Raw genomic sequence first — 23106 nt, 5'->3', positions numbered from 1 at the left:
ATCTGCATATTAACAACTCATTTAGCGTTAGTACCCTTTTTTTATAAGTGCCACGATGTTGCTAAAATAAAAGAGGTAAACTTCGTGACCCTCCCAGCCTGTGCATAAAACAGAAATGAAAAGGCTTAAGCCTTTCCGTTCCCAAATACCAAGGTTTCCCCCGAGTTTTGCGTGGTTAAACAAACGGCATTTGCGTATTGTTTCTCCACGGAGCACAAAATTCGCCCAAATTAAGGAAAGTGGGGAGCTAAAGAATCTGGGGCTACAGGGAATACCTCTGGCACGACAGGCAACCCTGGGAAACACGAGGACTGTAGCGGCATGCTCAGTTTGCACAATCCGATCCAGAAAGCGCCCGGAGGCTCCTTCGTTACTTCTAACTGCAGAACGTCTCCACGTCCCGCCCGCCTTGCCTTTTAAACCCCGCCCCCTTTTCCCCTGTAACGTTTCTCTGCTCCACCTGCTCTGTGATTTGCCCAGCTTTGCTCCTTCCCCGCCAAATGGGCGCCTCGCCTTCTTTTCTCTGAGCTCTCTTGCCTGGTGCGCTGCTGCTCTCAGTTCCGCACTCCGTGACCGGGCAAGCAATTCTTCTGGTCGGCACGAGTCAGGCGGTGCCTCGGCAGGAGCAAAGGTGCTCCCTTCCTACGGTCGAGCGGGGTGCCTCTGGGGACTGCCTGCCCCTCCTCTCATCGGGGACCTGACAGCCAGCATTGGAGGTGCTAGCATGGCCAGTCCTAGAGAGAGCAACGGCGGCAGCTGCAGTAGCCACCCCAGAAGCTGACGAGAGTTTGCCCTCCATCACCCGTTCGCCGCTTTACCACGGGTCGCCATGCCTACCTCCATTCACCCAGCGATCCCGCCGCCCAGCAGAAAAGAGAAAAGATCCGAGAGGTATTTTTCTGGCGTACAAGACAACCCCCCAACTTTTGAGGTGATTTTCATGGGTTAAAAAGTCGTCTTATACGCCGGAAAATACGGTATGCCAATTCAAAGTGACAAAGTTGTTGTTGTTGCCAATTCAAAGTGACAATGTTGTTGTTGTTGTTGTTGTTATTATTATTAATTATTATTATCTTGGTTACTTAACCACCACAGAAAATTGGTCCTTGATGAAATACTTACAGGTGCAAAAAAATCAACAAGCCATGGTTCTTTCTCCTTGCCAGGAAAATTTTGAGGTCCAAGTGTAATGACATGGGAATTCACACTCTCCTTGGCAAAGGCCACTAAATCATACAGAATATTTTTCCCTTTAAAAGGAAACAAAAATAGAGATGTGGTGTAGACAGCCACCTACTCTTTGTTCAGCAAGTCAGGTCAAGATGAGAAAGAGAGATTAAAATAAAAGAAAAAGAACATGTGTTCTGAGGAGGGTTAATCAAGTTTGCAAGATCATTATTTCCCAAAATGGAGTTTAGTTTTTTAAGATGTCATATCAAATATAGCACTCCCAATGAAAGCACAAGAATGCTACGAGTCAATCTAATAGAACTATGTTTTAGACTGCAACTTCATCAGCAATATAAATCAGCACGCCCAACAGACAGCTACTTAAGGCAAGCTACCATAGATCCAGTATTGTGAGAAGGCCTCTTTCAATCACCCTGATCTTAATTCCAAACAATCTTCTGGAATAATCATCCCTGACTTCTACAGCATCCAAATTTTTTCTTAAAGTAGCAAACATAAAATCAATTCTCTTTCTGATGAACTGAGAGCAAAATCAAGAGAACTCCAGTACAGGGACAAACTAGGCACTGTGTTAAATCGATTAGAGCCAAATCAATTTATGATTAATCTAAGAAATACCTATTAAATGTTATCCCATCTTGCACATTAAATGAAAAACAGTCCTAGAAAGCTATCACCTTGAACAAAGGAGTAAAACAAGCAAAAGAAAAAAATTGCTTAAATTCAGTTGGCCATTTTCTCATCCAAAGGGTAACATATTTGCAGGACCGTCTGCTGCCAGGAACGACTGCCCACCGCCCTGTGCGCTCACACAGGGAGGGCCTCCTCAGGGTGCCATCGGCCAGACAATGTCGATTGGCGACCCCCAGGGGGAGGGCCTTCTCTGTGGGGTCACCTGCCCTTTGGAATCAACTCCCGTTGGAGCTCCGGATGGCCCCGGATCTCCGTTCCTTTCGTCGCGACCTTAAAACATGGCTTTTTCAACAGGCTGACCTGGACTGATGGAAGGGAGGTTTTCTTAATTTTGTTTTATTGTGTTTTTAATCAGACTATTTATGGGATAATTTGATTTAATACTTTTTAATGTTTGTATTTTGTGTTTTTATCGTTGTTAGCTGCCCTGAGTCCTTTGGGAGATAGGGCGGCATACAAATCCCATAAATAAATAAATCTATCTCAAATTATTTTCCAAGCTATGTTAAAGCAAGCAATTTAGAGGATGAAAGCAAAGGAGGGAGGTGACAAGTCAGAATGGAAAAATGATCAATACAGAAAAAGCTAAAAGCTCTCCTAGTCATTTCTTTGCTTAACAATAGCAGTATCCAAGATTGCTTTTGATATATACCTTAAAAATGACATTTGGTAAACGCAGATTTGTACTTTCCCTCTGTGGCTAGAGTGGGCAAACCTTTTGTTTTGGAAGCCATTTTTCTTTTCTACACAACACATTTTAATATCAGAATGGATAGACCAAAAATGTTGGCCCTTTCCCAACTGTTTATGTGTATGCATGGGGCTGTGTCATTCGCTAATAAAGAATAAATCTGAGGTTTGGGGATGAGGCTAAGGGGTGCAGGGTATGCCTTAATTTGCACAAGCTGTTAACAGCATAATCTTTTTGTGACCCCAGAATCCTGAAAATGGAAACAAAAACCTTAATATTATGTCCTCAGCAACTTCATGGAGAATTTCAGTGAGTGTTCCAAAAGGGGAGCTGGAGGGGGGGCATGTATGGCTAGCAGACAGTCCAACCCTTCCCTAAACAAAGGGCATCAAGTACCACAACATAATGAATCAGAAAGAAGCTATCTATTCATTTTGTACTTTGATTCCAATTGATTTTAACTTGAATGTCAATGGGAAGGAACTGTGAAGCTGCCAGTTAAATATATTTGTAAAAAACTAAGTTGCCTATCCCAGTTATAAATGTTGTAAATCTTCTATATAAAAATGGTTTACCGTGGTGAATTTCATAGTTATCCATTCCACGTCCTTTAAAGACCACTACACATGGTTCATAAACATACAGACTGTTACAAATATTAGCAGCAGTAAGACAGTCAAACTTCCCAACCTGTGAAACAAAGAGTTAAAAGTTTAAGGCAAACTTTCCACAAAATAAACATTCTACTTTCACTCTCATTTTTAAAACTTCTTTCCTTTTCTTCTTTGTCCATTTTTTCCTCAAGATCTTTGTTGAGTAAGAAATGATCTTTCTTTGCTAATTAGAACATTGGTCAGTTTTAACATATTTTAGCCAATGGACCTTAAATGCAATCAAAGCCTAGTTTTACCCCAAGCATGGTCACACTGTTTTATGCAAGTTAGAATCTCAAATCTTGAGACTACCTTGCAATTTCACTATATTTTCCATTATAGGAGAAAAGAAACACCTGGAGCTTTCTAACATTATTGGTGTGTACTTCCAAATCAATCCCAACTTGAAAGGGGAAAGACTATTATTTTAGATGTTGACTCAGCGCATGCTCTAAATCAGGGGTGTCAAACTCAATTTCATTGAGGGCCGCATCAGCATTGTGGTTGCCCTCAGTGGGTGTGGCCTACTGGGTGGGCATGGCTAGAGTGCGTATGGCCTGCTGGGTGGGCGTGGCCAGCTCTACATCGTTCGCATCAAGGGTGCCTATTTATTTATTTATTTTTATTATTTAAACTTGTATACCGCCCTATTCCCGTAGGACTCAGGGCAGTTTACAGGGAAAAATTAAAAATACATACATACAAAGTTAAAATCGATTATGGGGGCCTGGGCAGGAGTGGGACAGATCTGAGGGTCTCTGGCAGGAGGAGGGTCTCTGGGCCAGGGCCAAGGCAGTGGGGGCCGTTCCCTCACTGTTTCCAGGATGGCTTCGCGGGCCACATGAAACCACTTCGTGGGCCGGATCCGGCCCCCAGGCCTTGTGTTTGACATGTCTGCTCTAAATCTTTAATGAAGGAACAAGTAGCTGTGGATGTCAGTCTGGCAAAAAAAAATGTTTAATCAGTCTTCCCAACTCAATGATACATTTTTTAGGAAAAGTGCAGGGGTGCCCAGATGAATGTGGAAAGCAAGGGACTAAAACAAAGTAGCAGGAAGCTTCAAAATGACCAGGGTTTGAAGAATTAATGGAAGAAAAAGGCACTCCATAAACTAATATTGTCTCTTTAAATCAAAGATTATTGAGCTTCACATATTGGTACGGTACTTACTTGAATATTTTCAGCTTTAAGGAGAACACTTAACTTCTTAAGGTCATGGGCATCTGACTTGCTGTTTTTGCCAAACTGAAAGAATATTAACCATCGATGATGGGCCACGTGATCCTTGCAAAAAGGAAAAGGCAAGGGAAAACAACTCAGGCTTTTTGAAGGAAAAACATATTAAATAGAGAACAGAAAAAAGAGATCAAGATTAGCGGATTTTTCCCAGGCGTATAATGTGTCAGGTTATCTGTAGCTCCACATATTATTTATTGTATGCATGCTTTCTCCCATTGAATAACTATACACATGTATTTCTTTTTAACTCACAATGCAATTCTATGAAAGTTTCTTCGAACTGTCTATTTCTGTGGACCCAAACATATGCATGAGTGAATGTGCTTGTGCATGTGTTGTATCAAATATACGGTCATAACAAATTAAATAAATTCACCAATGATATGAACATTCAATATTATTTGACTTTTCATTCTTAATGGCAGAGTTTGAGCTTCCCAACCAAAACAGATCCTTTTATTTTCTCCCCAGCATCTTACATCTTGATTTAAGCCAGGTGTAAGCCCAGGGCTATCACTAAACCTCAGGAGAAGGCCTGCACATTTGGTAGATGGAACGGGCCACACTGATGACAACAATGGAGTAGGCAGCTTTGGTAAAGCCTGGAGACACGTGAGAGTCTCAGTGGTCCGTGTTTCAGGAGGAGGGGTAGGGGAGCAGAGACTTCCTGGCAGTGGTAACATTTGGTGGCAGTGAATTTACTGATTTGTTTACAAATGTCAGTGGGCCACACAAGGCCTCATGTTGTACAGGCCTGCTCTACAGTTTAAAAGAAAACATGGCCCAGATGTGAGAAAAGAGGATTGGTATGACATATTAGGGGAAAATGAGGATTTAGGGAACAAAAAGAATATACGTGTTGCAATGAAGAAAGATCATTTGAGAGTTAATCTTTTTACCTTTAAAGTAGATGCCAGGATTGTATCAAAGTCTGGAAGGTGCTTCATAATTTCCAAATATATTTCTCTTGCATCTAAGGAGTTCACGTACTGAAAAGAGTGGAAACCATATTGACGTTATTGAACTGTGCAGTAGGCATTTTATTTACCATAATTTAATTGTTCACAATGTTTCAGTAATTTCTAATGCATTTCAGGAGGCATTTCTGCACTCTCATAAATAGGCAAGATGAAGGGGAAAAAAGGTAATAGTAAGAATAGAAAGTGTAATTTCTTTGTATAGCTTATGTTTACTGCCACTTCTTTTTGTTATATTTTATTGATTTTCTAATTTTACAATTAAATATTTAAAAAGCAACGTGGTGACTGGGTAATCAGTGATTCCATAACATACATAAATCTTTAACACAAATCTCAAGTTACATCATCAGATATTTCCTCTCTTTATCCCTTAATATCTACGATCTCATATTGAATTAATATAGTTCTTATCGTTATCAACCAAGTAAAACCATCTTTGTTACATTTATCAATAATTTTGAACTTATACACATCTTAATTGTGTTTACATTCAATCTTATGTACATTAATGTTCTGCTGTAGCTTTTTCCCCAGGCTTTAATTTCCCCTCAATATTCAACCATCCCATAGTGTTTTGCAGCACTTTGTGGGTGGTTTACAATGTCATCATATTGCCCCCAACAATCTGGGTCCTCATTTTACCGACCTCAGAAACATGGAATGCTGAGTCAACCTTGAGTTGGCCAGGATCGAACTCCTGACAGTGGGCAGAGTCAGCCTGCAATACTGCATTCTAACCAATGTGCCACCAGGGCTCCAACTGATACCCTCCAGGTATGATGGATAAGAAATCTGAGCAGCCCAGCTAGCAAGATCATGAACAATGCTGCCTGGGGATTATGGTAGTTTAGAACACCATATTTCAAGGGTGTCAGATTGGAGAAGGCTGACCTAAAGTACAGATGTTTTACTCTTTACTTTACTCTTTACTCTTTCTCTGGAATTCAAAAATACCCAAACACTTAAATGAACTAGTATCAACTGAACATAAGCAAAAAATAGGAAGAAAAAAGTACTAAGATACTTTTTTCCCTCACCACCTCACCAACACCAACTACTCAGTGTACACAAAGGCAAACCAATGGTAAAACTCATACCAAAACACCTCCTTTCTCTTTATTAGTTAATGTGGCTCCAGGTGGAAAATATGCTGTTGTGCTAGATGAGATATCCAAACTATCACAAAGATCACCCTGGGTGGCACAGTCCATCCAGCCTACTTTAACCAGGCCTTCCTGTATTGAAAAAACAAAGAGAAAATGAAAAACTAAAATCTAATAGAGATATATCACACATCTGTTTGAATGGCAGGCATACTTTGCCATCCAGTTTATGCTTCATTTATAAAATAATTCCATCCCAGGGAGGAGTTAGAAATAATGGCCAAACCAAAGTTACATCGAGATAGAGGACTCTAGTACATATTTTGCTCTCTCCCACTGAAGTCAGCAAGATGAAGTGCTTTTCTTTGGGCCAAATTTCACCAGCGTAATTTAATTTTTTTTAAAAAAAACAAAACAAAACAAAAATGCTTACCAACATGCCAGCCAGTTTAAGGCGTGTTCGAGAAGTCAAACAATCTAGATAAATTACATTAATATGAGTAAACATCTTTTAAAAAAGGCTTATATTAATCTACGCTAGGATTTCTCAACCTTGGCCATTTTAAAATGTGTGGACTTCAATTCCCAGAATTGCCCTGTTAGTGCTGGCTGGGGAATTCTGGCAGTTGAAGTCCACACACTTGATTTATATATTTGTATCTATGTTCAAACCATTACACAACTAAATATTCTTTGGGGGAAACTGTTAAGGTATAGCCTCAACACGGAGATTATACAAGACTTGGCATTGAAACCTATGAAAAATAGTCAGGAAATATTTCTTCATGTCTCTCAACTGAAATATAGAACTTACTAAATCAAGGCAGCAAAGCATCTAAATCATTTTCTAGCAATCTATTGTAGTTCATTTTTTTCTCATTTAATATTTTACACACACACACAAACACACACACACCCCACCCAAAGCTTCGCAGGGAAGCATGAGGGTCTGGATTTCCATGTTGGATCCCTGCTTCGGTTTGACACCAGGGTTGCTTCTGCCCAATCAGGGAAGGAGGAAGAGCTGATAACCTCCACCCCTCTGAAAAGATAAGATTTGCAATCATAAGAGAAGGTCTAAAATTAACAAGAAAGGGCAAAGAAAATAGTAATTTATTCTCAATGCAAAGATGAGATTTTAAAAATAGCTTTTCAAAAGACCTGTTAAAAAGCAAAACCCATTCCTGCAGGGTTCTAATTATCAGATAGAATGCTGCCTCTTGAAGTTCAAAATATACCATTGAAAACTAATTTAAAAATTCCTATCCTAGAAGCCATTCTAAATATTTTCCTGCCTAGTTTCAATTTTAAGTTTTTTTGGCTGTTAGAAGAATTAAAATCTCTCATCCATTCTTTGATAAGCAAACATGTATTTACCTCCTTGTTCAGTGCAAAAGGTAATTAACCAGCCAACATCAGAAGCAAATGCATTTTCAACAGCGTTAACGAAATTTCCTGGGGGGAAAAAAGAGCAGAATGGATTTAGGAATTTGCACCTATTGTTGTACTTATTCATAAGGCTTACGTAGTATGATTTAGTTGTAACTTTAAGATCACATTTTTTGTAAACATATTTTAGAATTTATGAAAGAAACATATTTTGGCTAAACAACAGTGAACTATTTATTTATTAGCTACTCACTGTCCAAGACTCTGCTTTGGGTGATTTAAAATAATAAATACTAAAAGAAAAACATATAAAATAAATACTTGAAAATAAATACTTATTCAAAGATAAACGTTTACCTGCCCATAGTTCTGTCACTTTGCTTGTGACATACTGCATGGCAAAATTTGTTAAACTCTCCTTTGATCTGTCACCATGAAATTTCACTGGATTCTAAAAAAGATTTGGAAAAGCATCCAATTTTAAAACAATAATATGGGGCCACACATATTAAGCAATAGTCTTGGGAACTTATTTTTATCCTCTATCTGTGCTACAGAGAGTTACTTTTTTGACTTTAGAAGAGGAATCTGGAGTAGAAATTGAATACATAATATTATTACTTTATCAATGCTATAGTTTTTCCCTAGTTGAAACACTAAAAGGACCTACAAAATATGAATAGCTGCACCTAAGCAGAACAGAACAACAATCTATGGCCTATCCCAGGGGTAGGGAACCTTGGCTCTTTTATGACTCATGGACTTCAACTCCCAGAATCCTGGGAGTTGAAGTCCATGAGTCATAAAAGAGCCGAGGTTGCCTACCCCTGGTCTATCCTGTCCATTTAGCCCTTAAAGATTTGACACTTTCTTGCAATTGGGAAAAAAAATCAGGGTTTAAACTACTTAGGGTTTTGGATTATGTAGGAGCTTTTCTTCCCATTTTCTGGAAGTAAGGAGAATCCTTCTTCATCTCTACTCAATAGAAAGGTTGGGGACAGACACTGTAAAAAAAATTGGGGAGCAGGATACCTTGTACCTTTTTCGTGCACTTGCCTTAGTCTTTTCAGAATCAAAGTATGAACAGGCCTACTGTTTCAAATTTCTTCTCAGCATCAAATGCCTTCTATCATACCTCCTCAAAAAAAGGCAATTCTAAATTTAAGACAAATGAAAACTGGACAGAAAAAAAATCTGCATATTCTCAGAAAATCTAAGACATCCTTCTCATTTAAGAAATAAATTACTGGGAGAAACAATCTTCCTTTCAGTGTTGAGATACCCACTTGCAATAGTATTCAAGTGTTTGGGCTTGAGGTTACGTATCCCCATGCTTCTAGGACAAGCTTTGGCCCCCAAGTCTCTAATAAATGGGAAAGACTTTTTTCTTGCCAGAAATCCCTGAATGCAGTGGCGTTACTTCAAAGGCTCCTCTACGAAATGTAATGGAATGCTACGATTCTGTGCCTACTTACCATTCCACTTTTGAAAACATAGAGGCTAGGGTAGCTATTGATTCCCTTACTCCGGCAAAGCATTCTGTTATCACCACAGTTGACGGCTCCAATGCGTATTAATCCATCCATTTCTTTAGCAAATTCTCTCCACTTCAAATGAAAAAAAAAGATTATTTTTCAGCCTTTTAGTCCAGTTTGGAAATGCTTAAAAGAATACGATTGCAATACTTGTTCCCTTAATTTTAACTCAATTGTTTACAAGTATTGTTTACAAAAAAAACTTACTTTTTATTCTTAGGTTAGCTGAATATTGACATCACCACTACCAAGCACATTCCTTATTCTTATTCAATATTGCTACCTGTTCTCAAATACTGTCAAAGTAGGAAAAGAATTGATTTGACTCCTGGCAGAGATGTTTCAGAAGAAATGGTGGCAGACTGCAGGGCACTGCCTACACTCTTGCCAAAACATACAATAGGGTTACACGTAGACCAAACTGGGGAGCATTATATAGCTGAAATATAGTCCTGGCCCATGCTAGAAGGATGCAGCTTCTTCTTATTCTCATGCCACAGCAAAAGTCTTCATGTTTCCCCTCAATCAGCCCCCTAGGATTCCATCCACAAAAAAGAAGAAATTGGGACGTAAATTCAATGACAATACATCTGCAGTGGTAACCTACCGTGGGTGCTAAATCATGGCAATGTGAACATCGAGGAGAATAGAAATTTATAAACCACAGTTCTCCGGAACCAATAGCAGCATCTATTAAAAAAGGAAGAATGGTGAAGAACTTTATTTTTACCACTGAAGAATTTGGACATAAAGGGGGGGGGGAGTGGGAGCACATAGATTATCCCAGTGTTCTCCTAAACCAGGGTAGAGAATCTTGGCTCTTTTATGTCTTGTGGACTTCAATACCCAGAATCCCTGAACCAGCCAAGATGACTCAGGAATTCTGGGAGTTGAAGTCCACAAGGTTCCCTACCCCTGTCCTAAACCAATGCCCTCCAGCAGGGTAAGACTGACATGTCTTCCAATCAACATGCTGCTGATCTAGAGATGATGGGAACTGAAGGATAATATATGGGGAAAGAACTGGATTGAAATATCTCTGCATCCCATCATCATTGGGGTAGGAGGAGAATATGCTTACAATATATGTTTTAAAAGACCTTAAAATGAGAGGGAAACCTGCAAGTTCCAGCTGGGCAACAACTCCCACCATTCACAATTACTCTCCTTGTTTGTTGGGAGCCAAATAGATTTCTATCCCTGCTTTAAAACACACGATACATGGCTAATCTGAGGACCCAGATTGTTGGGGGCAATAAGCTGGCTTTGTAATAATGCCGCTTGGGGTGTGTGTGAAAGCCCTAATAAGCAGGCATATACATAGAATGAAGGCTATTGCTAAGCACATTGGTTTGTGCTTAAATTGTAAGCTGCCCTGAGTCTTCGGAGAAGGGCGGGATATAAATGGGATTAAATAAATAAATAAATAATTAGATTTAAAGGTGACCAGACCAGCGAAACATAACTCCTCCACTAAAAGTTAGGCTATATTAGAAACACTAGTGAGAAATAATAAAGAGAGTGGAGCCTTTATTTTTAGACGTTCCTTAGAAGTCCCCAAAGCTGGGTACTTCTGAAAACTAAATGCTGGATTTGACAGATCCTGCTAGAGTTCAATTAACTATTCTGGTATGCATTAAGAAAACTGCCTGAAGAACAGGTTTCAAATTAATGCTACAAAAATGGTTAAGAACACTCAGCCAGCTCCATGGAGGAGTGAAGTTCTTTTCCTTAGTTTCTCCTTTGAGTAGAAGTTGAAGGGAATCTTGCTCTTTAAAAGTGGAACTGCACAGATCCTGGACCAAAGGAAAGAATATATAGAAAATGCCTGCCATCTCAATTCTAGTTGCCCAGCAACAGAGGATATTTTGGCATCCCACTTCTTACAAATCATTATGCCAATTTATTAACCTCATGAATATATGCTCACTTAAAAGTCAATTTAAGATGCATACCATATTCATTTGGAAAGGCAAAAACAGAAACAATGGGAAAGAATTAATATTAATAGGTCTACTGTAGGATGAAAACAGCATTATGGGGATAAGTGCATGAAGTATGAACATGAGGTATTGACCTAAAAGCATGGAGACCAATGTTTAAGTCCAGGCTCAGTGACAAAAGCTCAACCACTATTACTTTATCCCTGCCTAGTCAACCTGACAGTCACGTGCTCGCTCAATGACCATTTCACTCCGTGATTATTTAACTTCAAATTTAAGAATTGCAGTCACTAAATGAGGGCGTAAATAAAACAATCTTGGGACACCATGTCACATGGATTCACAATGACATTCTGCTATCTGCAAAATAACAGCAAAAAAGTCATAAAAATAACACAAGAAACTGGAAAGCAGAAATGTTAGGAAACTACACAATCACAAATGACTTACCAAATTCTCCTTTATCTAATGTTATGATTTCAGGATCATCATCATAGATGCCTGGTTAAAAAAAAAGCAGCCAGTTAGCATTTTTAGAAGTCCATTTAACACAGATACATAACACTTAAATACTAATAATCAATTATTACTCCTTTGGTCATGTATACCTTAGAGCAGGGGTGTCAAACTCAATTTCATTGAGAGCCACATCAGCATTGTGGTTGCCCTCGGGGGGCTGGGTGGATATGGCCAGGGTGGGCGCGGCCTACTGGGTGGATGTGGCTGGAGTGTGTATGGCCTACTGGGTGGGCATGACCAGCTCTACATCATTCGCATCAAGGGTGCCTATGGGGGCCTGGGCAGGAGTGGGACAGATCTGGGGGTCTCTGGCAGAAGGAGAGTCTCTGGGCCAGGGCCAAGGCAGCGGGGGCCGTTCCCTCACTGTTTCCAGGATGGCTTCGGGGGCCACATAAAACCACTTCGCGGGCCGGATCCGGCCCCCGGGCCTTGTGTTTGACATGTCTGCCTTAGAGCCCATTAAACCACAAATAGCAAGAGACATCAGGTTCTTGCAGTTATTTTCTTTCAACTTTTCTGACATATCCTAGAATATTTTACAATGACAAAATCTTAGCATAAAAACCAATCAGTAGTGGCCATAATACATATCTTTAAAACAGGGAAGCTTTATTTCATTCATACAGTGTGTACATGTTCATTTTTTTGCTTAAATGAAACTGAGTCTCATAGCTCAGTTTTGTCACACATAACACTGTCAAGCTTTTAACAGCACAGAACAATGAAGAAAGATTCATAGAAGTCTCATTATTTTGCTTTATTGGCAAGAAGCAAAGGGCTAAAACTTGGAAATATGAAGAAACCAAAACTCTAGTACATATTCATGAGTATATTAAGGCAATGTCTCAGACCCACCTGAACCTCTTTTAACCAGAATGTGAGAGCAAAGGGCTATCTTTTTCCCCAGGTAAGACTTACATTGAAATATCCTTCTACTTATTATAAGTATTGTTTTGAAACACTCCCATTTCTTTCCCAGCATCAGAGATCTATTTACAAGGCAAGGAATGTTGTTTGTGGAAAAAGTGAAAATGCCTCTGCCCATTTTGTTTTAGGATGCAGATAATTGAGAATTCCTACATGCAGTAGGAAGAGGATACTTAGGAAATGTGTACGGTAAAACAAGAAAATATAGTCTCAACAATAATTATGATCTCAATGATTCTGGGTAATAAATGCAGAGCACAAAATCAAAGGAACCACACTGAGTTGATTTAACTCTAAAAAGACACTGAATGAGAACTGAATTGTGAAACAAATATATGAAGAAAGGGTTTAAGGCAGGGGTAGGCAACCTCAGCTCTTTTATGACTCGTGGACTTCAACTCCCAGAATTCTGGGAGTTGAAGTCCATGAGTCATAAAAGAGCCGAGGTTGCCTACCCCTGGTTTAAGGGGAAAGGGGAGACTATGAAACTTGTGGTTAAATATAGAATTCCCCAGAAAGACGGTTAGAAGTTTAAAAAGCAACGGACAACATACAAAGCAATAGAAGGATGTAATAAAAGCAAGGACAGTGTGCAAAGACAAAAAGTAAGGAGTGATGAAATGGGTGATATTAGCATAAACTAAATTTAGTTTGACTTTTTCTTTTTTTCTTAGATCCTCCTTTAATTTCTTTTCATTCATTGTGCTCTGTATTACCTCAAATAGAAAGAATCTATTATGTATGTATGGCTGGCTATTGCACTGCCAGTTGGCCATCCATACCAAGAAGCAATTTTGAATGGAGACTCTTAAGTCAATCTGAAAGCAGTCTGAGAACATACTATGAAGCAACTCATTAACAACTCTGTTGGCAAAATAAATTTAATATAGTCGATGTCCTATTCCCAAAGTAATTAAAAAAGCCAAGTATACATAATATGTGTTGTGATTCAGGGTCAGCCTGTGGGTTCGGCAGTTGGGTCGGACGACTCAGAGGAGGAGGGGGGTGTTGAAGAGCTTGCTGAGGGGGTTGGAGAGCTTGCTGATGAGAGCCCTCAGCCAGGCCCCTCCCACCTGGTCATGACGCAGACCCAGCTGTGTGAGCCTGACAGCGTGGATGAAGATGACCCACAGCTGGCCCTGTTCAAGGACGCCTGACGCAGGAGGCAGTCAATCAGGAGTAAACAGAGGAAGGCAATGGGGCACCTCGGAAGGAGGCAGAGAGAAGCCACGCCCTGAACTGTATAAAAGGGGAATGCGTGGGAGGGCTGGTTTGCTGAAGGCAACCGCTTGAATAGCTCCTGTTTCATGGTTCGTGTCTTGTTCTGTTTGCTTTTGTATCCATAAATTTGGCAGGCTTAGTTCCAGCCTCTTGCCTTCTTGTAAAAGGGGTTGTCCCTGCCTTTTCTGCAGGGGCGGTAGCAGGCTGGTACAGAACAATATGCTATCACACAACATCCATACTCCTGATTAAGACTTAAATATTCTTACATCTTTTTATGTGCAGATTACGGCCAACATTTTCCTTCGAAAGTTGTTGTTTTTTTGTTTTTGTTTTTAACAAATGAGCCACAGGGAAATAGCAGGTAACAATTCAGTTTCTCCTACAAGAAAGTATCTTACCAAAATCATAGCGGTAAAAGTGCCAGCTTTCATAGCGACCTCCCTCCTGGTGATCTTCCAGACCTTTCTCACCATATTTATCATACTTCTTTCTCAGATCTTCATCTTTTAATACTTCATATGCTCGGTTTATTTTCAAGAAATTTTCATGTGCCTCTGGATTGTTCTGGAAAAAGAGCATTGGTGTTAAATTAAAATATTGAGAAAAATATTGAAATCTGCTCAGTACATTTCAATTTTCAAAATCATTCTGACACTGGCATTGCATTAATTTTTAGCTGCTTTATAATTATATCGAGAGCTCATTACATTTTTGCTAATTTCAGCTGAAGACATTACCTAGGATTCTGACAAGTGCTAGGCAGGATGGGCTATGATAAGGCATAAGATAATTTGCCGATTACCATCACCTCATCAGCAATATCACAAATTTCATTACAGTGGGGGTGGAAATGGCTTGATGAATCTTTTAAGTCAGGGGTATCAAACTCGCAACATCACATGACGTGTCGTGACATTTTGCGACTTTTTTTCCATTGCCGGCAATGGGGTGGGCGCGGTTTCGGCATGATGCATCCAGCCTGCGGGCTGGCAGTTTGACACCTGTTTTAAGTGGAGTGAGCTCTAGCATGAGAATTAATGATAAGCAGTTGATTATATGACTTGTAAGTTCCTACATGTTGGTATAATTTTCTTTCTTTCTGAATCTTTTCATTTATTTATCTATAGCTCACAAATCATAGGAGGTAACTTCTCTAAGGAGAGGTAAGCAGGAAACTAACCTACTCCTCCTCATTGGCCAACATTTTCTGGATCTGAGCTTGAAGTAGAATGAATGCTGCTAATACATTCACAGCATTAAGACAGAGTCTATTGTTGGGTGCATAATTCAAGTAAGAAATACCACATTGCACAGTAATCCTGTACAAAGTGTGACCTATTTCAAAAGGAACACAAGCTACTCATTTTATAGAAATGTATGCAGTGTATGTGCCAGACTGGTTATTATTATTGATGGCTCACTGGGGCTCCGATTACAAAAAAGAAGGGATTTATCATGTATCTTTGTAGTTTGCTGCATACATTTCATGGATCTATTATTATTCACCCTGAAGGTATAGATCAGTGTTTCTCAACTTTGGCAACGTTAAGATGCTGTGGCTGCCGAAATCTGGGAGTTGAAGTCCACATATCTTAAACTTGCCAAGGTTGGGAAACACTGGTGTAGATTATATAATCAAATAGGTTTGACTACAACTTCTGGAACTGTAGTCCACAATGAAGAAGCATCAGGTTGAATATGAAATGGTTTCTTGGAAGTAGAAAAAAAGAGAAGTGCGTGCTGCAGAAGTTGTAAGAATTTCATGGGTATTTCCCCTTTTGATTATACAGGGAACTCAAGATTGTATAAGTGTAACATAAAGCACTGTACTTTTTGAAACAATTATACCAAGCAATCATGAAATACGTATTATAACAAGATAGAGATTTAAACATTTGCATGTACATTTCTTAATTAACAGGAAAACATTTCCTGACAAGCCTACCTACCTGGTTCTTGTCAGGATGTAACTTGAGAGCCAACTTTTTGAAAGCCTGCCTAATTTCTCTACTTGTTGCTTCTTTGGATATTCCAAGTAAACTGTAATAGTCTTGAGTTGGATCAACTAAAGCTACAAGGCATATTAAAATGAAATACAAGGAGACAATTTTTATAAAGTCTCTGACGCATTGTCTTCTGGGAAATGAAGTCTCCATTATGAATATCTTAGTCAAGTATACTTTATAGCAGACTAACAGATTTCACTCTGATGTAACCGGGACTGCATATATTTCTGAAGAAGCTTCTTGTAGGATTTTTGCTGTTGTAATCCAGGCATAGACATTTATGTTTCTTAAGTAAGCTGCGCCTAGGAAAATAACAAACAGATTTTAGATCTTTTATGTTGTACAGCAAATTCATGACATGAATTCCCTCAGTGGTTCCCCCAGTTTTCTCTAAAGCATTCAACATAACTCTGCTGTTTCTATATTGTTCTGCAACGATGCTTGTACAGAGACATAACTCAACTTCCTCAAATTTAATCGCCTGTCTCTGTTGCTGTAACCTGTTCCTTGATGCAAAACATCTTGCATTGAGAGTGCAATAGTAATAATAGACAGTACAACAAAAGTACAAAAACAAGCATTTCTTTTGGAGTGATCAGAAGCTATGACTGCAATGTCTAGCGTAATTAAGAGGAACTAGAGGTGACACGACAGCAATCTTCCAATATTTGAGGAGCTGTTATAGAGAAGAAGGGGGTCAACCTATTCGTCAAAGCACCTGAAGGCAGGACAAGAAGCAATGGATAGAAACTAATCAAGGAGAGAAGCAACCTTATAACTAAGGAGAAATTTCCTGATAGTTAGAACAATTAATCAGTGGAACAAGAAGTTCACAGGTTCTTCTGAACAAGAAGTTCAGAAGTTGTGGGTGCTCAATCACTGGAGATTTTTATGAAGAAATTGGACACGTATTTGTCTGAAATGGTATAGGGTCTTCTGCTTGAGTAGGCGGGTTGGATTAGAAGACCTCCAAGGTCCCTTCCAACTCTGTTATTCTAGATTCTCATTGAGTGAAAAATAAGCATACATTTTTGCAGGGCTTTTTCCCCCCCATAGAACGCTCAGAATGGAGTTCCGGCACCTTTTTTGGATGGAACCTTGTAGGGTAGGCAAGGCGGGTTGTATGACATGTGTGCGTTCCGGCACCTTTTTCTTTTACAAAAAAAGCACTGCATTTTTGCCAATGTATTAGGAGCGCCCAGTCAAAAGAGAAAAAAAAAGAGGAAGAACTATAACATTAGTGACAAAGTACACACTGTAACCGGAAGAAAGTTCCAGGTTTTCTCCTTACATATTCAGTCGAATGTAATTAAGGAAGCATGGCAGGAAAGTCCATTGCAAAAGAATCTGCCAGCATTTTTTTTTTAATTCCATTTATATCCCGCCCTTCTCCGAAGACTCAGGGCGGCTTACAAGCTTAGCAGTAGCCTTCATTCTATGTATATGCCTGCTTATTAGGGCTCTCACACACCCCCAAGCGGCATTTTTACAAAGTCAGCTTAATTGCCCCCAACAATCTGGGTCCTCATTTTACCTACCTCGGAAGGATGGAAGGCTGAGTCAACCTTGAGCCTGGTGGGATGCGAACCTGCACTAATGGCAGGCAGCTGGTGTTACTTAAGGAGGCCTTAGCCCACTGCTCCACCAAGAAAGACAATTAATTGATTTTGGAATAAGGTCCCCCCCCAATGTAATAAATTATTGAGAACCAGTTTGGTTCTGTAAGCACCCAGTTAAAAGCCAGGAAACTATGGGCTCTAGGCTGGCCTCGGATGAAAGCTAGCTGGGAGACTTTGGGTCAGTCACTCTTTATCAGTTCGTGGTTGGCCGATATGCCAGCTAATCAAATCCTGTCACAACCAATGTATCAGCACTCTGATGATCTGAAAAAAGCAGGCCCTGCACTTGCAGAAAAAAATGCTAGGAAGAAAAAAATGCTGAGAAACCATTCCTGAAAGGTAGAAATGGAGTTTAAGTACTTTAACGCAAGGAAAGTGTAGAAAATATAGAAACAGAGAAACATATCTTCTATCATGGGCCCTGCAAGGTTTCCCGTAAATTAGGGAGGAATAGTCTGTAAATCAAATTCAAAACTTGAAGGATCCTGGGATTATCAAGAACCTAGAAAAGCTGTCTTATATTAAATTGGTTCAACTGATTTCTGTATTGCTTCCCCTTTAGCCGTATCTTAAATCAGTTATTTCTCTATTTTTAAAATACAGTAATAAAATGTTAAATATGAAGAACAGAAGAAAATAAAGCCATTTGTGGATAACATTCATTTAGGGGAGACTTGAATGAGGAGGTAAGTTTTCAACAAGGATCAACAAAATATAGATGCCTTAGATGCCAGTAAAAAATGACAATAAAGAGATAATAAAGGTTATCTTATAGGTTTCAGTTTACAAAGCTAGGGCCACCATAGTCCTAGCTATGAGTAATCAGGAAATGGCATTCTGCCAACCCCAGCACTTGCAAGGACTCCTCTGATGTTTGATAGGATCTATATCCTAGTTCAAGATTGTTTACACCCTTGCATGCCAGAATCAAAATTTTGATCCTAGCTTGGTAAACTAACTGATAGTCAATGGTAGTTCCTTTAGCCAAGTGCCCCATTTGGTGCTCCAATATTACTTTCTGCATCTATTTCCAGATCCAGCACATTATACTGCATTACAACAATCTAACTGTGAAGCATTCAATATATGGATTAATGAAATTAGATGGTTAAGGCAATTAGCTCTTCTAGCCCAGTAACACAGTGATTTATCAGTAGTTCTACATGACACTTTCTCAGCCTTTGAGCACGGGCTCTTTTGCACACAAAGCTACAGCCCTTACTGTGCAGGTAAGGAAGAGGCTCACCTATTTATTCATGTGGTTCAAAGGCAGGAGCATTCCAACAAAGCAGCTTTACAATATTCAGATGAAGCGTGGCTACAGGAAATGAGCAAATGCACTCACATATAGTTCACCCTGAGAAGAAACCAACAAGAGAATGAGTGAAAAAAGCTACACACTAAAATTTTCAAAATCAAGTTTCTGAAAAAAACTAAGTTAAGTATAAATGATACTTTAAGCATTAACATTCTTCCATCTTAGTCTGTGGCTTGAAATCCACGTAACTGCCATCCTGGTCTTTTAAAAATATTAACAGAGCTGCCATCTTCTTGAGATATAGGTCCTGCTAGTATGGCTTTGCTCCTTTCCGGAGCACTAATGATCCACCTTGCCTTTATGGGGGACTGATGAAATAATACATAGGCATGCAATCCGATGCCATCCAGATACATCTTGAGGCAATTCCCATCAGTCCAAGACAGCAAAGACAATGGCAAAGGATGATGGAAGCTATCACCCACAGCAATGACCTCTCTATACAGATAGTCCTTGACTTGCAACAGTTCGTTTAGTGACCTTTCAAAGTTAACAAAGGCACTGAAAAAAAGTGACTTACGACCCTTTTTCACACTTATAACCATTTGCACTACCTACATGGGAACACGATCAAAATTCAGGCGCTTGGCAATTGCCTTGGTGGAGCAGTGGGCTGATGCCTCCTTAAGTAACACCAGCTGCCTGCAATTAGTGCAGGTTCGCGTCCCACCAGGCTCAAGGTTGACTCAGCCTTCCATCCTTCCGAGGTAGGTAAAATGAGGACCCAGATTGTTGGGGACAATAAGCTGACTTTGTAATAATGCCGCTTGGGGGGGGGGCAAAAGCCCTAATAAGCAGGCATATACATAGAATGAAGGCTATTGCTAAGCACATTTGATTTGTGCTTAGATTGTAAGCTGCCCTGAGTCTTCGGAGAAGGGCGGGATATAAATGGGATTAAAAAAAATGATTCATATTTAAGACCCTTGCAGTGTCCCAGGGCCAAGTGATCACTTTTTGCGACCTTCTGACAGGCAAAGTCAACGGGGGGGGGGGGGGGAAGTCTAGTTGTAGCTCCAACTTCTATTCGGCAGTCTCTCTCTCTCTCTCTCTCCATAACTCTTTAAGGAGGAGAGAGTTGCAGTGCTGACACCCCACCGGGGTTAGGATGGGGAGGAGGACTAAAGGAAACCGGCCAAAATGACATTCTAATTGCAAAACTCTTGGCCTGTTCCTACACACACACACACACACACACACACAAAGGGGGGGGGGACCAATAACGGCTTAGGGCAGGGGTCTTCAAACTTGGCCCTTTTATGACTTGTGGACTTCAACTCCCAGAATTCCTCAGCCAGCAAAGCTGGCTGAGGAATTCTGGGAGTTGAAGTCCACAAGTCATAAAAGGGCCAAGTTTGAAGACCCCTGGCTTAGGGAGCGGGTAAAGAGTGAAGGCAGCAGTGTCTCGAGAAACAATGCAACGGCTCCCCCGGCCTAGAGCTTGGGGGGAAAAAACCTCGAGGAACGGCTAAAACACACCAGAAAAAGCCTCCGGGCAGAAGCCGCGGGCGGGAATTTAAAACCAGCCAGGCATGCCTGGGGGCTGCGGCGGAATCAAGAAGGCCTAAGCTCGGAGGAAGAAAGAGGGGCTGGTGGGCGGGAAAGGGAAGCGGAGGCCCTTCCAACCAAGGGACGGGAAAGGAAAAGCGGGGAGACGCTTCAGCCAGCCAACGAGACTGAGATCGGGGGGGCAGCCGCAAAAGCGAGGCTACCTCGCGGCTCCAGCTTGCTTTAGCTTTGCCAGGCCGCGGGCGCTGGGAGCAGAGTTGCAGTGCTGACACCCCACCGGGGTTAGGATGGGGAGGAGGACTAAAGGAAACCGGCCAAAATGACATTCTAATTGCAAAACTCTTGGCCTGTTCCTACACACACACACACACACACACACACACAAAGGGGGGGGGACCAATAACGGCTTAGGGCAGGGGTCTTCAAACTTGGCCCTTTTATGACTTGTGGACTTCAACTCCCAGAATTCCTCAGCCAGCAAAGCTGGCTGAGGAATTCTGGGAGTTGAAGTCCACAAGTCATAAAAGGGCCAAGTTTGAAGACCCCTGGCTTAGGGAGCGGGTAAAGAGTGAAGGCAGCAGTGTCTCGAGAAACAATGCAACGGCTCCCCCGGCCTAGAGCTTGGGGGGAAAAAACCTCGAGGAACGGCTAAAACACACCAGAAAAAGCCTCCGGGCAGAAGCCGCGGGCGGGAATTTAAAACCAGCCAGGCATGCCTGGGGGCTGCGGCGGAATCAAGAAGGCCTAAGCTCGGAGGAAGAAAGAGGGGCTGGTGGGCGGGAAAGGGAAGCGGAGGCCCTTCCAACCAAGGGACGGGAAAGGAAAAGCGGGGAGACGCTTCAGCCAGCCAACGAGACTGAGATCGGGGGGGCAGCCGCAAAAGCGAGGCTACCTCGCGGCTCCAGCTTGCTTTAGCTTTGCCAGGCCGCGGGCGCTGGGAGCAGAGGCGGAGGAGGCGACTGCGGCAGCAGCAGCCGGAGCCTTACCTGATGCCGGCGCGGGGGAGGAGCCGGAGTTGCAGCCCGGAGCGGGCAGGCGCGGGGAGCCGACTGGAGCGGCGAAGATACAAGATGGGGAAGCCAGGCGGCGGATCCGGTTCGCGGCCGGAGGCGGCGGCGGGCGGGGTTGGGAAGGGCAAAGCGAGCTGACGTGGCCGCTGCTCCGACCGCCGAGTCTCCCAAGGGAAAATCTCAGGGTGGAGACCCTGGCCCAAACCCCCGCAACTTACACAAAGTAGCTCCGGAGGAGAAAGGGCGGGCCGGGCCTCTGCACATGGCTGCTCCGAAGCCAGCCCCGGCGCTCAACGAAGTCGCGGCGGCCTCCCTAGAGCCTGTGCTCTTCCCTTTGTTTGCTTCTCCCGAAGCAAATGCCTCGGCATTTACTCCGAAGTAATCTTTGTGACGCGGCCGGGAGGACTCGTGACTTCTTTTGTCCTTTGACAAGTTGTAGTAGTTGCTGAAATAGCAAGCTCCACGCCGTAAAGACGCGAGATCCCCAGTATCTGGGCAGCGGCCCTTTTCTGGCTTTACTTTAGCTTTGCTTGGGTTCGTTCAGAGGTGTAGCCGGCAGTTCCTATTTGGTTGTAAGCCCGTAGAACAGGTGCTTGGATGGATTGGGGGAAAAGCGTCTCCTACAGATGAATCTGAGATGTCTTTCCTCTCTCTCTCTCTCTCTCTCTCTCTCTCTCTCTCTCTCTCTCTCTCTCTCTCTCTCTCTCTCTTTCTTTCTTTCTTTCTTTCTTTTGTTATTTACTAGCTGTAGCTGTCAAATTAGTGGGTGGGAGGAGAGAGATGGCTTTTTTGCAGCCCTGCTCATTAACATCCCACAGGGCTGCTCATCACTCCCACGCCCAAAGAGAAGTTGGCACCATGGCTTGATCCCTTGGTTTGGAGTTGTCTTCACAAAGCAAAGCATGTTTAATGCTGGGGAGGGAGGCTGAACTTCGCTGCTTATACCTAGCTTCTCTCTTGGTAAGGGCGTAAACGGCTTTCTCCGAGACATGGGAAGCCGGAGAACTCTGGTCTTAGGCTTTAGTGGTACCCCAGTTTTATTCTGACTTGAAAACAAAAGTCCTTAGGTCTGGATGGACAGTGAGAGTTAATAAAAAAAATATGGTGTCGAATTTTTGCTTCTTTAACATAATAGCAATAGTACTTAGACTTATATACTGTTTCACAATGCTTTACAGCCCTCTCTAAGTGGTTTACATATTGCACCCAACAATCTGAATCCTCATTTTACCGACCTTGGAAGGATGGAAGGCTGAGTCAACCTTGAGCCGGTCAGAATCGAACTTCTGGCAGTTGGCAGAATTAGCCTGCAATACTGCCTTCTAACCACTGCGGCACCACAGCTCATAAGCTGTGTATAGTAATGTTGACCCTTAAGCATGGTCTTTGACTTGGACAGCCAGTGATATAAAGACATTTTCTTAATTTATAGCACAATATGAGAAATGTCTTAGATATTCTGGAGGAAAGATGTTCTGTACCAGCCTGCTACCGGCCCTGCAGCAAAAGCAGGGACAACCCCTTTACAAACGGCAAGAGGCTGGAATAAAGCCTGCC

At 41.6% G+C, this 23106-nt stretch overlaps 1 protein-coding gene across 1 annotated transcript in view; it reads right to left on the bottom strand.

Annotated features, from left to right (window-relative positions):
• Positions 1 to 21738, bottom strand: part of DNAJC10 (DnaJ heat shock protein family (Hsp40) member C10) — a 37970-nt gene extending 16232 nt beyond the window's left edge. Inside the window, exons 1-15 of the mRNA XM_081313886.1 lie at positions 21526 to 21738; positions 18959 to 19069; positions 16037 to 16395; positions 14486 to 14651; positions 11868 to 11918; positions 10082 to 10164; positions 9415 to 9546; positions 8297 to 8390; positions 7928 to 8005; positions 6984 to 7027; positions 6545 to 6682; positions 5367 to 5456; positions 4399 to 4512; positions 3151 to 3265; positions 1123 to 1250 (exon numbers count right to left, since the gene is read on the bottom strand). Of these exons, the coding sequence (XP_081170012.1) occupies positions 1123 to 1250; positions 3151 to 3265; positions 4399 to 4512; positions 5367 to 5456; positions 6545 to 6682; positions 6984 to 7027; positions 7928 to 8005; positions 8297 to 8390; positions 9415 to 9546; positions 10082 to 10164; positions 11868 to 11918; positions 14486 to 14651; positions 16037 to 16243 (1440 nt within the window). The 5' untranslated portion in view covers positions 16244 to 16395; positions 18959 to 19069; positions 21526 to 21738. The remainder of the gene's footprint in view (positions 1 to 1122; positions 1251 to 3150; positions 3266 to 4398; positions 4513 to 5366; positions 5457 to 6544; positions 6683 to 6983; positions 7028 to 7927; positions 8006 to 8296; positions 8391 to 9414; positions 9547 to 10081; positions 10165 to 11867; positions 11919 to 14485; positions 14652 to 16036; positions 16396 to 18958; positions 19070 to 21525) is intronic.
• Positions 21739 to 23106: the final 1368 nt, after the last annotated feature.

The sequence above is a fragment of the Vipera berus genome (assembly GCF_964194415.1).
Source record: "Vipera berus genome assembly, chromosome: 1".
Classification (NCBI taxonomy): Eukaryota; Metazoa; Chordata; class Lepidosauria; order Squamata; family Viperidae; genus Vipera; species Vipera berus.
Note: the sequence above shows the minus strand (reverse complement) of the source record. Positions and strands in the feature narration are given on the sequence as shown.